The sequence below is a fragment of the Coregonus lavaretus genome (assembly GCF_964263955.1).
Source record: "Coregonus lavaretus genome assembly, chromosome: 2".
In the NCBI taxonomy this organism is placed as follows: Eukaryota; Metazoa; Chordata; class Actinopteri; order Salmoniformes; family Salmonidae; genus Coregonus; species Coregonus lavaretus.
In genome coordinates this window covers 16,231,152-16,249,012 of record NC_139989.1, presented here as the reverse complement: position 1 = coordinate 16,249,012, position 17,861 = coordinate 16,231,152, and the positions used below count along the sequence as shown (strand labels likewise).

The 17,861-nt window shown below is 46.8% G+C and overlaps 1 protein-coding gene across 1 annotated transcript in view; it reads left to right on the top strand.

Moving 5' to 3' along the window:
* LOC311149049 (transcriptional activator GLI3-like) overlaps positions 1-17,861 on the top strand; it is a gene marked incomplete at both ends in the record, with an annotated part of 83,386 nt that overhangs the window by 47,137 nt on the left and 18,388 nt on the right. The window contains 4 exons of the mRNA XM_084186150.1: positions 506-661; positions 4,979-5,180; positions 6,915-7,134; positions 8,133-8,246. Of these exons, the coding sequence (XP_084042276.1) occupies positions 506-661; positions 4,979-5,180; positions 6,915-7,134; positions 8,133-8,246 (692 nt within the window). The remainder of the gene's footprint in view (positions 1-505; positions 662-4,978; positions 5,181-6,914; positions 7,135-8,132; positions 8,247-17,861) is intronic.

The following is a 17,861-nucleotide window of genomic DNA, read 5'->3' as shown; positions in this document are numbered from 1 at the left end:
TTTAAAACCAAGACATACAGTACTGTAAACTCTGAGTAAGCAGCTTGAAATCCCATCTGGGACCTAGTACACTACCTCAAAGCATGTCTGCGTTCCAAATGGCACCCCATTCCCTATATAGTGCACTTTGGAATGCAGATCATGCTCCTCATACATCAGTTCTGTTCCACTCTATACATGATGGTGTTGCTAATGTGCTCATTACATTACAATACATTACAGATGTGCTGAGTGTTCATCTACTGTAAGTATCATGTATTTGCAGGTGTTTTGTGGTAGGTGTTGCAGGCCTCTCTTACGGTGTCATTATCTCACCTAACATGCATGTCTCTCCCCTCCCCTCTCCCTCGCTCGCTCTCTCTCTCTCTCTCTCTCTCTCTCTCTCTCTCTCTCTCTATCGCTCTCTCTCTCTCTCTCTCTCTCTCTATCGCTCTCTCCCTCCCTCTTTCTCTTCCTATCCTATTTGCCTTCCCTTCACCTCCTCCCTCCTCCCCCTCTTCCTTAGTCCCTCACACAGGCCTGACCACTGCAGAGTACTACCACCAGATGGCTCTTCTGGCGGGCCACCGTAGCCCCTACACAGACCTCCTCCCCTCCGTGGCGTCCACGGCCGGAGCCACCAGCAGCGCCCTGCACATGGAGTATCTACAGGCCATGGAGAGTAAGTCTGCACTGCACTGAGCTCAACATACTGACCCAAACTTTCAAATTCAATGGCTATGTGTGTGTGTGTGTGTGTGTGTCTGAATATTACAGATAGGTGTAATATTCTCCCTGCACTATCTACGTCAATCTGTTTTAAATGGAGCAAAATAACAATCCTACCAAACGAGGAAGGAGTAGCAAGCGATTCTAAACTGACATAATTTAAATGAGCCATTGTCTTAATGTGCCGGGCTCAGGACTGCCTGTGCAGAGGACTTATGCTAATGAGTTATTTTAAAGTGTAAATAGGAAATTAAAGGCACACTGAATCTTAGGGAAGGTCAGACAGCCTCACCCCTCTCCCTTTGATGAGAAGGTATTTAGTCAGCCAGCCGTCGCTTTCATGGAAATCCGGGGTGAAGTCACCCCCCTATTCCTCCGAACAAACTAATTAAAACTAGCCAAACTTGCACGGCTATCAGAAAATTAATTGCTATTAACTGGGAATTGGAATGTCTCACCATTCATCATCACAGGGAGAAATCCTTTCTTCTGTGTCAACGTTTAAGATTAATAGAGTGAAACAAAACAATTAGGGCCACAGTTTCAAATGGGAGATGATGCCGCGGCTATGCTAGCTCTTCACTACTTCACAATCGCCTGTGATCATTGCCGGTAATAACTCGTTGCGTTTCAACAATGTGTGTTCCACACACACGGCAGGAAAATTAACACTTTAAAGCTCTTCCTTTGTGAGATATAGATTTTAGAGGAGAAAAAAAGGCATAAAGAGTGTGGCGTTATCATATCAAGAGGTTTTGGCTAATAATGGGGCCTAGTTGCGTCGAAGCTAGCATAGTTTCAGTCAGTCTACATCAATGTAATTAACTTAGGTGAGAGCCTGGTTAATGAAACAATGGTGCTGTCTTGGCTGTTTGGGGCTTTAATGGGCCATTGTCACATGTTTTTACGCTCTAATTAGCTAGCGCTATGCTAACATCTGTATTTTGGCTGTATAATTAGCTATTTGGCAATTTTTTCATTAGAATAGTTTGTCATGTTTTTTACCTGAGGAAATTGTAAGCTTACTGATCAAAAGATCACATCCTTCCAACCGTCGATTGAACCCTAAGAACGACAGTGTTTTATTTAATTAAATTCAGTTGAGGTAGTGGTTGGACAGTATAGCAGTGTTAGTTTTCATATTGCTGCTAGTTTAGGGTTATGATTTATCATGTAGGATATGTCCAGCGTATTGTTTGGAGGAGGAGAGGAGATGGGGAGAGGAGAGGTGTTGTGAGAGGGCCAGATGCCTCTCAGGTGGCCCTATTTTGGGGGTTTTGGGCTCCAAGCTCATGGTTTATTTTTTACTGCCGTCAGTCAGTCTAGCCTGTCTGGTCCCTCCCTGTCCCGTTCGTGTGAATTAATGACGCTGTGCCTAACCAGCCGACCCATCCATAAATCACAGGGAAATTAGAGGGACACTCCGGCTACCCCGCTACGGGCCGCGACGCTCCCCTCTCCCTCTCTTCTACCTCTCCCTCTCCTCTCCTCCTGGTTGGGCCATTTATCATGTGGCTGCAGCATTAATAAACTCAACTCCCAGGAGGCCCTGCTGTGATGGGACTGCCCCCCTCCTCTACCCCCTCTGCAGTTCATTCACCCCCCTCCTAACTCACCACAGGTGGAAGCAGTCCCTCACCCGTGGACCAGGGGCGTAGTTTTTAAGAGGTTCGTTACAGAGAGATGCAGGGGATGTGGTTTGTGAGAGCGTGTCACAGGTCGACCAGGGGGTAGGAGTTTGACTGAGAAGTGTTGTTATCGCAGGTTTACGAGAGGCAGTGTTTGTGTGAATACAGCTGGATTTCCGAGGAACAAATTCCTCAAGTGACAAACATATTTCCTGAGATGTATTGTGTGTCAGAGATTGCATGTATGTACAGTGGGGAGAACAAGTATTTGATACACTGCCGATTTTGCAGGTTTTCCTACTTACAAAGCATGTAGAGGTCTGTAATTTTTATCATAGGTACACATCAACTGTGAGAGACGGAATCTAAAACAAAAATCCAGAAAATCACATTGTATGATTTTTAAGTAATTAATTTGCATTTTATTGCATGACATAAGTATTTGATACATCAGAAAAGCAGGACTTAATATTTGGTACAGAAACCTTTGTTTGCAATTACAGAGATCATACAGTTTCCTGTAGGTCTTGACCAGGTTTGCACACACTGCAGCAGGGATTTTGGCCCACTCCTCCATACAGACCTTCTCCAGATCCTTCAGGTTTCGGGGCTGTCGCTGGGCAATACGGACTTTCAGCTCCCTCCAAAGATTTTCTATTGGGTTCAGGTCTGGAGACTGGCTAGGCCACTCTAGGACCTTGAGATGCTTCTTACGGAGCCACTCCTTAGTTGCCCTGGCTGTGTGTTTCGGGTCGTTGTCATGCTGGAAGACCCAGCCACGACCCATCTTCAATGCTCTTACTGAGGGAAGGAGGTTGTTGGCCAAGATCTCGCGATACATGGCCCCATCCATCCTCCCCTCAATACGGTGCAGTCGTCCTGTCCCCTTTGCAGAAAAGCATCCCCAAAGAATGATGTTTCCACTTCCATGCTTCACGGTTGGGATGGTGTTCTTGGGGTTGTACTCATCCTTCTTCTTCCTCCAAACACGGCGAGTGGAGTTTAGACCAAAAAGCTCTATTTTTGTCTCATCAGACCACATGACCTTCTCCCATTCCTCCTCTGGATCATCCAGATGGTCATTGGCAAACTTCAGACGGGCCTGGACATGCGCTGGCTTGAGCAGGGGGACCTTGCGTGCGCTGCAGGATTTTAATCCATGACGGCGTAGTGTGTTACTAATGGTTTTCTTTGAGACTGTGGTCCCAGCTCTCTTCAGGTCATTGACCAGGTCCTGCCGTGTAGTTCTGGGCTGATCCCTCACCTTCCTCATGATCATTGATGCCCCACGAGGTGAGATCTTGCATGGAGCCCCAGACCAAGGGTGATTGACCGTCATCTTGAACTCCTTCCATTTTCTAATAATTGCGCCAACAGTTGTTGCCTTCTCACCAAGCTGCTTGCCTATTGTCCTGTACATGCTTTGTAAGTAGGAAAACCTGCAAAATCGGCAGTGTATCAAATACTTGTTCTCCCCACTGTATGTGCGGGAGGCATTTGTGTGTTTGTATGTGTGAGTGTGTGTGTGTGTCCCCAACCCCCCTCTCTGAGACGTCAAAGAGACAGAGGCAGGTTTCTATAGAGGCCAGAGCAGAGACAATGTAGAGAGGTTCCTCTCTCCTCTCTTCCTCGAGCTCCATGCTCTAAATACAGGCCTACGTATGCCAGGAACTTCACCACACACACACACAGGCACACACACACACAGGCAGACACACACACACATATATACAACTGATTTCCATGTGAATGGAGGCCTCCGTAATCGCTGGATGTGTCAGGCGAGAGCGAGCGTTTGAATTTGAGGGAGGGAAGGATGGAAGGAGCGAGACAGGGAAGAAGGGAGTGAGTACAGGGTAAGCTGGTTTTGTTTGCCCACGACAAAATAGAAAAGAAAAACAGCTGAAATGTTTTCCCTACCGAGTCTGAGTCACAAAGTCATTGTGTCAGTTCACGCACAAAGCGCAACATCCCCTCAGTGTATTTTCTCTGTTTTTTCTCCTCCCTCCGCTTCTTTACTTCTCCCTCTGTTTTTCCCTGTCTTGTTTGTGACATCTCAGAGTGAAAATACAACAAAAGTAATTTCTTAATCTGTACATGCGGCTCATTGTGTGTGGAGAGAGAAAGAGAGAAAGCAATAGAGAGAGGCAGTGTTGTTGGCGGCTTGGTACCTTTTCAAAGCCACTCATAGTATTTCCATTCAACATTGACTGCATTTGAATACTTGATTGCCATAACCCAGTCAGTAAAGAGCTTTGACATAAAAGGCATCCCTGTGTTGTCTTGTATGAAGTTCATCCATTGCACACTTTCATTCAAAATAGTTTTTTGTGAGATAACCTTTTGTTTGTTGATTGGATTGAATTAGGTAAGTCTTAGTCAGTGAAGCTCACTCTATGGCCCCTCTATGTTTGCCTGTGGTTAAAGCAAAAGTAGGCTACAATGCTATAAAAGCACTCATAAAGATAAGACAAACCAATAAGACAAGCCAACAAATAAACATACAAAACCAGTATATGATTAAACACAATAGATTAATTAATCTCTCTCTTTCACCTACTAAGTTTCTATCCAAAGAGGTTCTGTGGACTGCAACTTCTTTGGGTCTAATGTCTCTACTCTATTGCCGTCCTCTCCTGCAGGCTCTCGGTTCCCCAGCCCCAGGCTGACGGCGAGGCCCAGTCGGAAGCGGGCCCTGCCCATTTCTCCCCTGTCGGAGCACAGCTTCGACCTGCAGACCATGATCCGCAGCTCGCCAAACTCCCTGGTCACCATCCTCAACAACTCCCGCTCCAGCTCCTCCACCAATGGCTCTTACGGACACCTCTCTGCCGGGGCCATCAGGTACGGGATAAGGCTTGCAAAATTCCAGTAACTTTCCCCAAATTCCCAGTTTTTCCAGAAATTCTGGTTGGATGATTCCCGGATATCCTGCCTATTCCTTCCTGATTTCAGCGATTTCTGGAAAACTTGGGAATTCTGGGAAAGTCAGGTACAGGACGATAAAAAGGACCAACATCCTTCGGTCTCTCTGGAGGGCTGTGGGTAAGGGGAAGGAGTGGATGGAGGGCCTGGGGCAGAGCCTATGTTTGTGTGGGATGTTGTTCTAGTGGAGGTGGGGGGATGCATTAGGATGTGGTGGACTAGTGAGGTTTCCCAAGGAAAGGCAAACCACATGGGAGGAGGGCTGGCTAGAGCCAATGGAGTTGGCTATACAGCACAAACAGATTTGGCACCAGGCTACTGTGTGTGTGTGCGCGCGTGCTTGTGTGTGTCTCCTCTGCGCCCCATCTCCTGGTGGGCCTTGTCCACCTATTTACCCAGCCTACCCGGCGGCATGTGTCAGTCATCCACACACCCTCCCAAACACCACTCCCCTGATACACACTATCACCGAAATGACAGAGAAAGAAAAAGAGAGAAAAAGAGAGAGGGAGATCCATAGTCCTACCCGGAGCCATTGATCAGCGATCTGAAAGGAGAACCTGATCAATCACAAGCCACTGTGGCCCATGTGACAGGGCCAATGATAGGGCCCCCAGACTGATGAGTGATATGACAAGCGGATGGGCCCCCAAATGCGTCTCGGCCCATTGATTTCCACTCAGTGCCTGTAATAAGCTCAGCAGACATATGGGTCCGGGCTGAGAGGCTGAGAACAGGCGTCAGGGAGGCAGGATGAATGGAGGCCCACCACGCGTGACTGCTATTGAACCATAGAGACTTGTGTTTACCTGGTGCTACCTGTGTTTATAGAGAGAGCTTATACAGGAGAGTGGGCGGTTTGGATTCTGTTCTAATCTATGGTGTATGTAAACACCCTAGCCTTAATGTAGATCTATGGGGAAGGAAGGTTACCAATGATCTAGGTCTTTTCACAGTAGGGGAAAGCTAGCATGCAGACTGTGCAATGTGAAGTGACTGTAGTTATAGACTAGGCCTGCTTTATATTGTTGAGTTTGTACACAGTGGAGAGATGTAGTATAACTAAAGTTGCACATTTCTAAGGTTCCCTACATTTTTCACAGATTTACTGCTTATCCTTCTGATTCCGGGAATCCGCAAACAGGGATTTCCAGAAAACCTTGGAATTTTGAGAAAGTTAAAAACATTTGCAGCTCTAAGTATAACCTTGATTTTTTTGATTTTTTTAGCCTTGATTTTACCAGGCAGGTCAATTAAGAACAAATTCTTATTTACAATGACGGCCTGGCAAGGGACCACAACAGTAATTCACGGTGCTAACAAGCTGAACATTCATTGCCAGGGATCTGCCTTGGGTCCTGTGGCTCCAGTGTTACAACAGCATCACAACTCCTGTCAAATTGTCCTCAGGGATGAGGAGCTAGCCCAACATTTTTTCTCTTTTTCCCTCATTTTGCCTCGGTGCCATTGCAATTGCCATTTCAAATACATCAGAATGTAGTTTGATAGAGGTACAGTAATTGATCATTTGATAAATACTGATCATGGGAAAAGGTTGTTGAAAAAAAATCCAGCACCTGCACAAAGCCTTGTTGTATGTTGTTGTATGTTTCTCGTCAACCAAATACTAATCATGATATTGTTTCCCTCCAGTCCGGCTTTGAGTTTCTCCTACCCTCCCACCCCCGTGGCACTTCAGATGCACCAGCAGCTGCTTGGTCGGCAACCAGGGATGGTGGGTTCTGCATTCGGCCACAGTCCGCCCCTCATCCACCCCTCCCCGGCCTTCGCCACCCAGCGTCCTGTCCCGGGCATCCCTCCCCTTGGCCTGACCCCCAGCGAGCGCTCCGTCATCTCCAATGACTCCTCACAGGTGAGACACTTCTCCCTCCACCGCAGCAGAAGCCTCTGCTATTCATCATCACAGGTAATAGATAGCGCTGCCATGTTCTAGCCGCGCGCCAGCAGCGTCCGGGGTAGCCTATACAGGTACAAGGCTCAGACAGGAAGAAGTAGAAGCAGGCCCCTCCGCGCTCTGGCCTCATGGGAGTTGCGGTCCCTTGGATGTGTTGTTTTGGACTGGGAACGTCGTTCCGGAACGTTCTGTTTCACGTGAGAAACAACAAGGGGCTTGTTAGCATAGGATCCCACCACTGACACCATTAATCACACAGGAGGAATACAAGGGTTAAAACTGGAATATTGACATGGATGGATGGATCCCACGGTGTTCCCTTTTATCTCTCTCCATTCCTAATGTATGTGGGGGCTTGCATTTAAAGCAAATATTCAATTATTCCTCTTTATTTATTCCTTCCAATTTTGGGGGGATTTTTTTAACATGGCATCTGGTACGTTCCTCACCCTCTGCTGTTCCTAGTTGTGTTAGAGAACTATGTAAACAATATTCACAAAACGTTCCACCATTCTGTCCAATGCTGGGGAAACAACCAGAATCATATACTACCTTGCATTTCATATACTACCAATTAAATTTGTTCTATTAGACTAGTTACACAGATACGAGCCAAGGAATCTTTCCAGGCCAGTTCAGCTTTCCTTGTTAATGTTTTATTTCTGGCTCGCCTGCATGTAACAGGGCCAGGACCAATCAAGCCAGAGTCAGGTCATCCAAAGGTGAAGCCGGATAGACAACCCCTGTATAAAATCATTGGCTTAATAAATTGCCTCGAATTTAATAGACAACAAGCTGTATTATGCTTCCTTTTAGTAGGATAAACTAGATCCCTTGAACAGTATTAAACAGGATGTCATCATACAATTGAACGTAAATGTTAATTTATGCTCATCATTTATGGTCATTCTATCATATAGTATGTTGAAGTGAAGTTATTGTGGTTGTTCCCACAGACCAAACCCACTAGTGAGTCAGCGGTGAGCAGCACTGGGGACCCCATGCACCACAAACGCTCCAAGATCAAACCGGACGAGGAGCTACTCAGCCCAGGGGCCGTATGTTGCCAGGTGAATGTAACTTCTCCACCATTTATCATGTAGTCCAATGACCAGACATTCTTATCCAGTATTAGAAAAAGGGGTATGTTTATGGTATTATATGCTAGAAGACGAGATGAGGATAATGAACTGATTTGATGGTTTACCGCATCGGCAGCCATAGAATAGCATGTGGTGTTTGTACTGTTAAATTCTGTTCACACAGCGCATAAACAGGTGTGCACACATACACACACTCAGTCATTCACTCAGATGGAGAGCTTTGGGGCCAATTATGTGACGTACTGTAAAACTATTTATTTATTTGCCTGTTTCATTCGGCTGCTTGTTCAGGCTGCCGCCTCAGAAGCGATAAGCCACATTGATCTTGGAGGCACCAGAAGGAAATTGTTTTCCTTTTAATCAGATGCTTAAGTGAATGGAAAAAATAAAAGAGAAATTAGACTGCATGTTTTCTAAAGGGCTCTCTGTGTGCTTTTGTCTGGAATGATGCCTCTAAAAGTGACTCTGTGCGCATACAATGGAAGCAAGCCTGTAGACTCAGAGATCCACATTCTGTGAATGAAACTCTTTTCTCTGATCTCTCTCTCACACACTCTCTGTTTCTCTCCATCTCTCTCTACCTCCCTCTACTTGTCTTTTTTTCTGCTGTCATGCTTTTCCCTTTAAAGCCTAGCGCCATGGCTGGTAGGTACTAGCAGTAGACCGAGGTGGTTTTTACGAACCATAACTTTGCCAGAGAGAAACCTTGTACACCCTAGGCTCCCGTGTTACAGTCTCCGGTACTCTCCAGGCTGCCCAGTCATGTAATGTTAACGGTGACAGTGAAATATGTCTAGACTAATGGGGCAAGCTAGAGCAGGAAGAGGGGGTTAGATTCCTGGAATACTCAGCTCAGACCTGTCGTAGATCAACTCCCAACACAGAGCAGAGCTTTCAGCGCTACATTTCTGCTCCCAGACTCACGTTTTACTCCCTGTGTGCTGAACAAGGCCAGATTCACACGATAACACCGGTGGAAATGTGTAACCGAATCAGCCTGGTTGGTTAGGGGAGGGTAGAGTAGGGGGAGAGAACGTTTTGGTTGTGATATGACTGTGGACTTGACTCAAGAGTGTTGTAAGGATGTCTGTGAATATCATGTATAACCACAGTCTTTTACTTAAACATATATATTTTTTCATCCCCATAAATTCTGAGATTACATGGTCTTACTTACTGTATACAATATTTCAACTTTGGTTGTTCTCTGCGCTCTTACTCTTCTCAAGTGTCTCAACGGTTAATCTCTTGGATAACCAGGTACATTTAGTAAAAAAACACCTGACAAAATAGAGGTGGAAGGTTAAATAATGGATCTATTGCCTGTCAGTAAAGTGTTTTTTGATTTTGATTTATTAGGATCCCCATTAGCCGACGCCAATGGCGAAAGCCAGTCTTACTGGGGTCCGACACATAACGAAAAAGACATTACAGACAAAAGGCTTGACAATTTACATATATTTAAAAACATGAACATGTAGTGTGTGTATGTGTGTGTATGTGTGTGTGTGTGTGTGTGTATGTGTGTGTGTGCATCTATCAGTTACACATACATGTCAGTACATACCCACAACAAGTAGGTCACATGGGGGAGCGGTGTTGTGCCATGAGGTGTTGCTTTATTTGTTTTTTGAAACCAGGTTTGCTGTTCACTTGCGCTATAAAAAATGGAAAGGAGTTCCATGCACTTATGGCTCTGTATAATACTGTTTCCTTGAATTTTTTCTGGACCTGGGGACTGTGAAAGGAATCCTGGTGGCATGTCTGGTGGGGTAAATGTGTGTGTCAGTGCTGTGTGTAAGTTGACTATGCAAACAATTTGGAATTTCCAACACATACATTTTTCCACAAAAAAAATGTCAGTCTTTCCTCAACTCTCAGCCAAGATAGACTGGCATGCATAGTATTAATATTAGCCCTCTGATTACAATGAAGAGCAAGACGTGCCACTCTGTTCTGGGCCAGCTGCAGATTAACTAGGTCTTTCTTTGCAGCACTTGACCATATGACTGGACAATAATCAAGATAAGATACAACTAGAGCCTGCAGGACTTGCTTTGTGGAGTGTGGTGTCAAAAAAGCAGAGCTTTATTACGGACAGACTTCTCCCCATCTTTACAACCATTGAATCTATATTTTTTTACCATGACAGTTTACGATCTAAGGTAACACCAAGTAATTTAGTCTCCTCAACTTGTTCAACAGCCACACCATTCATTACCAGATTCAGCTGAGGTCTAGAATTTAGGGAATGATTTGAACCGAATACAATGCTCTTAGTTTTAGAGATGTTCAGGACCAATATATTACTGACCACCGATTCCAAAGCAGACTGCAACTCTTTTTCTTTCAGTGACTTCATCAGCTGTGGTTGCTGATGCATATATGGTTGAATCATCATCATACATGGACACACATGCTTTGTTTAATGCCAGTGGCAGGTCATTGGTAAAAATAGAAAAGAGTAGAGGGCCTAGAGAGCTGCCCTGCGGTACACCACACTTTAAATATTTGACATTAGAGAAGCTTCCATTAAAGAAAACCCTCTGAGTTCTATTAGATAGATAGCTCTGAATCCACAATATGGCAGAGGTTGAAAAACCACAACACATACGTTTTCTCAAGAACAGGTTATGGTCATTAATATCAAAGGCTGCACTGAACAGTGCAGCTCCCACAATCTTCTTATTATCAATTTCTTTCAACCAATCATCAGTCATTTGTGTCAGCGCAGTACATGTTGAATGCCCTTCTCTATAAGCATGCTGAAAGTCTGTTGTTAATTTGTTTACAGAGAAATAGCATTGTATTTGGTCAAACAATTTTCAAAGAGCTGGCAGCAAGCTGATAGGTCTGCTGTTAGAACCAGTAAAGGACACTTTACCACTCTTGGGTAGCAGAATGACTTTGGCTTCCCTCCAGGTCTGAGGACAAATACTTTCCTCTAGGCTCAGATTAAAGATATAACAGATAGGAGTGGCTATAGAGTCAGCTAAGTTGTCAATGCCAGGAGGTTTGTCATTATTGATTGATAACAATAATTGTTCCACCTCTCCCAAACTAACTGTACAAAATTCAAACTTACAATGCCTTTCTTTCATTATTTGTTTTTTATGCATGAGTAAGATGGCTCACTGTTCGTTGTTGTCATTTCCTGCCTAAGGTTTCCCACTTTGCCAATGAAGTAATCATACATTTAATTGACAACATCAAATGGTTTTTTGATGAATAAGCCATCTGATTCGATGAAAGATGGATTTGAATTAGTCTTTCTGCCCATCATTTCATTTAAAGTACTCCAAAGTTTTTTTTCCATAATTCTTTATATCATTGATCTTGGCTTCATAATAAAGTGTATTCTTCTTTTTGTTGAGTTTAGTCAATTCACTTCTCAATTTGCAGTACGTCAGCCAGTCAGATGTGCAGCCAGACTTATTAGCCACTCCTTTTGCCCCATCTCTTTCAACCATACAGTTTTTCATTTCCTCATCAATCCATGGAGCGTTAACAGTTTTAACAGTCACTTTCTTAACAGGTGCATGTTTATCAGTAATTGGAAGAAGCAATTTCATAAATTCCTCAAGTGCAGCGTCTGGATGCTCCTTATTAATCACAACAGACCAACAAATATTTGTAACATCATCCACATAAGAGTCACAGCAAAATATTTTGTATGATCTCTTATATACTTTTTTAGGCCCAGCTTTTGGAACTTTCCTGGATATAGCCACTATATTGTGATCACTGCATCCAATGGGTACGGATACAGCTTTAGAACGAAGTTCTACAGTATTAGTAAAAATGTGATCAATACATGTGGATGATCTTGTTCCTGTGTTTGTAGACACCCTGGTAGGTTGATTAATAACCTGAACCAGATTACAGGCACTGGTTACAGTGAGAAGCTTCCTCTTAAGTGGATAGCTTGATGAAAACCAGTCAATATTCAGGTCCTCCAGAAAGTATACCTCTCTGTTTACATCACATACACTATCAAGCATTTCACACATATTATTTAGATACTGACTGTTAGCACTTGGTGGCCTATAGCAACACCTCAAAAGAAAAAGCTTTAGATGTGCAAGGTGAACCTGCAACCACAACACTTCAATAACACTTGACATAAGATCTTCTCTAAGCATTACAGGGATATGGCTCTGAATATATACAGCAACACCTCCACCATAAGCATTCTTGTCTCTTCTATAGATTTTATATCACTGTATTGCTACTGGTGTATCATCAAATTAATTATCTAAATGAGTCTCAGAAATGGCTAATATATGTATGTTATCTGATGTTACCAAGTTATTGATTTCATTAACCTTATTTCTAAGACTACATATACAGTGAGGGGAAAAAAGTATTTGATCCCCAGCTGATTTTGTACGTTTGCCCACTGACAAAGACATGATCAGTCTATAATTTTAATGGTAGGTTTATTTGAACAGTGAGAGACAGAATAACAACAAAAAAATCCAGATAAACGCATGTCAAACATTTTATAAATTGATTTGCATTTTAATGAGGGAAATAAGTATTTGACCCCTCTGCAAAACATGACTTAGTACTTGTGTCACGGTCGTCAATGAGCGAAGGAGACCAAAACGCAGCGCGTTGAACGAACATGACTTTATTAGAGAAAAGTACACGAACGACAAAACAATAAACCAAGACGACTAGTGAAGTCCACAGTTACAAATACTGTACAGGAACATGGAACAAAAACCCACAAACCAAGGAGAAACCACACAGTTTAAATATGGCTCCCAATCAGAGATAACGAGCCGACAGCTGACACTCGTTACCTCCGATTGGGAGTCATATGACTAATCCTAGAAATAAACGTGACAGAAATGCAACCATAGAAAACCACCCAAAACCCAACATAGAAATACACCCAAACAATGAAAATGAACAACCCTGGCTCAAATAATCAAAGTCCATGGAGCCAGCGTATCACAGTACCCCCCCCTAAAGGTGCGCACTCCGGGCGCACCAGCATACAGTCTAGGGGAGGGTCTGGGTGGGCGTCTGTCCATGGTGGCGGCTCTGGCCCAGGTCGTGGTCCCCACCCCACCTTAGTCACTATCCGCTTCCGTAGGCCCCTCCACCTGACCACCCCCCAATTAAACCCCACTGGATTAAGGGGCGGCACCGGACTAAGGGGCAGCACCGGACTAAGGGGCAGCACCGGACTAAGGGACAGTACCTGACTAAGGGGCAGCACCGGCCTGAGGGGCAGCACCGGACTGAATGGCGGATCCTGGCTGGCTGGCTCTTCAGAGGCTGGACGGCTGGACGGCTCTGGCTGGACGGCTCTGGCGGATCCTGGCTGGACGGCTCTGGCGGATCCTGGCTGGCGGAAGGCTCTGGCTGATCCTGTCTGGCAGAAGGCTCTGGCTGATCCTGTCTGGCGGAAGGCTCTGGCTGATCCTGTCTGGCGGAAGGCTCTGGCTGATCCTGTCTGGCGGAAGGCTCTGGCTGATCCTGTCTGGCGGAAGGCTCTGGCTGATCCTGTCTGGCGGAAGGCTCTGGCTGCTCCTGTCTGGCGGAAGGCTCTGGCTGATCCTGTCTGGCGGAAGGCTCTGGCTGCTCCTGTCTGGCGGAGAGCTCTAGCGGCTCCGGTCTGGCGGACGGCTCTGAAGGCTCATGGCAGACGGGCGGCTTTGCAGGCTCAGTACAGACGGGCAGTTCCTGCGGCGCTTGGCAGACGGACAGTTCAGACGGCGTTGGGCAGACGGGCAGTTCAGGCGCCGTTGGGCAGACGGACAGTTCAGACGGCGTTGGGCAGACGGACAGTTCAGGCCCCGTTGGGCAGACGGGCAGTTCAGACGGCGTTGGGCAGACGGACAGTTCAGGCCCCGTTGGGCAGACGGCAGACTCTGGCCGTCTGAGGCGCATCGTAGGCCTGGTGCGTGGTGCCGGAACAGGAGGTACCGGGCTGAGGACACGCATCTCAGGGCTAGTGCGGGAAGCAGCAACAGGGCATACTTGGCCCTGGGGATGCACCGTAGGCCTGATGCGTGGTGCCGGAACTGGAGGTACCGGGCTGAGGACACGCATCTCAGGGCTAGTGCGGGAAGCAGCAACAGGGCATGCTTGACCCTGGGGACGCACCGTAGGCCTGATGCGTGGTGCCGGAACTGGAGGTACCGGGCTGAGGACACGCATCTCAGGGCTAGTGCGGGGAGAAGCAACAGGGCATGCTGGACCCTGGGAACGCACATAAGGGCTAGTGCGGAGAGCCGGAACAGGGCATGCTGAACCCTGGGGACTCACATTAAGCCTAGTGCGGAGAGCAGCAACAGGACGCACAGGACTCGGGAGACACACAGGAGGCTTGGGGCGTGGTGTAGGCACTGGTGGGAAAGGGCTGGCGACGCGCACCGTATCCCTGGTGCGAGTGGCCGGAACAGGCCGGGCCGGGCTGGCGAAGCGCACCGTATCCCTGGTGCGAGTGGCCGGAACAGGCCGGGCTGGGCTGGCGAAGCGCACCGTATCCCTGGTGCGAGTGGCCGGAACAGGCCGGGCTGGGCTGGCGAAGCGCACCGTATCCCTGGTGCGAGTGGCCGGAACAGGCCGGGCTGGGCTGGCGAAGCGCACCGTATCCCTGGTGCGAGTGGCCGGAACAGGCCGGGCCGGGCTGGCGAAGCGCACCGTATCCCTGGTGCGAGTGGCCGGAACAGGCCGGGCCGGGCTGGCGAAGCGCACCGTATCCTTGGTGCGAGGGGTCGTAACAGGCCGGACCGTACTGGAGGCACACACCACTGGCTCTACCCCGGGAACTGGAACGGGCCGGACCGGACTGGATACACACCTCAGTCTCTCACGCCGTGCCTCTACATCTCCTTTCCCTACTTTGGCCAGTGACCCCCGTAACCTGGTTGCCTCTTGAATTCGCCCCTTCTCTGCCTCCGTTAGCCCCGTCGTCCAAGCCATGTGCCCCCCCCCAAAAAACTTTTTGGGGTTGCCTCTCGTCCTTCCAACGATGATGGCCCTGCTGACGCCGTTGCTCCTCTCGCCGTCGTCTCTCCACCGTTTCGCTCCATGGACGGCGATCCATCCCATCCAGGATCTCCTCCCAAGTCCAGGACCCCTTTCCGTCCAAAATCTCCTCCCATGTCCAGGAAGCCTTTGGAGCTGGGTCCTGTTGCCGCTTGACACGCTGCTTGGTCCTTTGATGGTGGGTTTTTCTGTCACGGTCGTCAATGAGCGAAGGAGACCAAAACGCAGCGCGTTGAACGAACATGACTTTATTAGAGAAAAGTACACGAACGACAAAACAATAAACCAAGACGACTAGTGAAGTCCACAGTTACAAATACTGTACAGGAACATGGAACAAAAACCCACAAACCAAGGAGAAACCACACAGTTTAAATATGGCTCCCAATCAGAGATAACGAGCCGACAGCTGACACTCGTTACCTCCGATTGGGAGTCATATGACTAATCCTAGAAATAAACGTGACAGAAATGCAACCATAGAAAACCACCCAAAACCCAACATAGAAATACACCCAAACAATGAAAATGAACAACCCTGGCTCAAATAATCAAAGTCCATGGAGCCAGCGTATCACAACTTGGTGGCAAAACCCTTGTTGGCAATCACAGAGGTCAGACGTTTCTTGTAGTTGGTCACCAGGTTTGCACACATCTCAGGAGGGATTTTGTTCCACTCCTCTTTGCAGATCTTCTCCAAGTCATTAAGGTTTCGAGTCTGACGTTTGGCAACTCGAACCTTCAGCTCCCTCCACAGATTTTCTATGGGATTAAGGTCTGGAGACTGGCTAGGCCACTCCAGGACCTTAATGTGCTTCTTCTTGAGCCACTCGTTTGTTGCCTTGGCCGTGTGTTTTGGGTCATTGTCATGCTGGAATACCCATCCACGACCCATTTTCAATGCCCTGGCTGAGGGAAGGAGGTTCTCACCCAAGATTTGATGGTACATGGCCCCGTCCATCGTCCCTTTGATGCAGTGAAGTTGTCCTGTCCCCTTAGCAGAAAAACACCCCCAAACCATAATGTTTCCACCTCCATATCTGACGGTGGGGATGGTGTTCTTGGGGTCATAGGCAGCATTCCTCCTCCTCCAAACACGGCGAGTTGAGTTGATGCCAAATAGCTCGATTTTGGTCACATCTGACCACAACACTTTCACCCAGTTCTCCTCTGAATCATTCAGATGTTCATTGGCAAACTTCAGACGGCCCTGTATATGTGCTTTCTTGAGCAGGGGGACCTTGCGGGCGCTGCAGGATTTCAGTCCTTCACGGCGTAGTGTGTTACCAATTGTTTTCTTGGTGACTATGGTCCCAGCTGCCTTGAGATCATTGACAAGATCCTCCTGTGTAGTTCTGGGCTGATTCCTCACCGTTCTCATGATCATTGCAACTCCACGAGGTGAGATCTTGCATGGAGCCCCAGGCCGAGGGAGATTGACAGTTATTTTGTGTTTCTTCCATTTGCGAATAATCGCACCAACTGTTGTCACCTTCTCACCAAGCTGCTTGGCGATGGTCTTGTAGCCCATTTCAGCCTTGTGTAGGTCTACAATCTTGTCCCTGACATCCTTGGAGAGCTCTTTGGTGTTGGCCATGGTGGAGAGTTTGAAATCTGATTGATTGATTGCTTCTGTGGACAGGTGTCTTTTATACAGGTAACAAGCTGAGATTAGGAGCACTCCCTTTAAGAGTGTGCTCCTAATCTCAGCTCGTTACCTGTATAAAAGACACCTGGGAGCCAGAAATCTTTCTGATTGAGAGGGGGTCAAACACTTATTTCCCTCATTAAAATGCAAATCAATTTATAACATTTTTTACATGCGTTTTTCTGGATTTTGTTGTTGTTATTCTGTCTCTCACTGTTCAAATAAACCTACCATTAAAATGATAGACTGATCATTTCTTTGTCAGTGGCAAACGTACAAAATCAGCAGGGGATCAAATACTTTTTTCCCTCACTGTAATAATATGGGCTATTGTCAGCCCTTTACTGGGTAGCTTATCAGAGATAGACATAATATGGAAAAGAGCAAACAAAGCAAGAGAAAAGTATATACATTCAGCAGTAGATGAATCAGTTGGTGTGGGTAAGTGTGTGTGTGTGCTTTGGGGTTGAAGTTACGAACCAATAGGCTTGGCGCTCTCATCCCTTCCAGGCTTTTGTGAGGGAGGGTGGACAATGAGCCTGTCATAGCGGATGTAAGCAATGTCCCGACGTGCTCTGGCAGCTTTCATGGCTGGGATAAGTTCTTTCCTCTTCAGCTTCAGGATAGTCCTTGTTGAGGAAGATGTACATTCCTCTGAAGTTCTTGGCTCTTTCCAGAACAGCTACCTTGTCCTTGAACCTCAGGAACTTGACCACTATTGGTCTGGGCCTGTCACCTGGGCTAGTGGTGGGGTTTCCAGTCATGTGGGCGCGCTCCACCTCAATCTTCCCGTGGTCTCGTGTGGAAATTCTGCAATTCCATCCACAACAATGTTGTTCCGCCTTGATTGTCCCTCGAGATAATCAGATTTCTCCGTCATTGTGATCATGGATTCACATACAGAACTGATGTCCTCTCTCAATGAC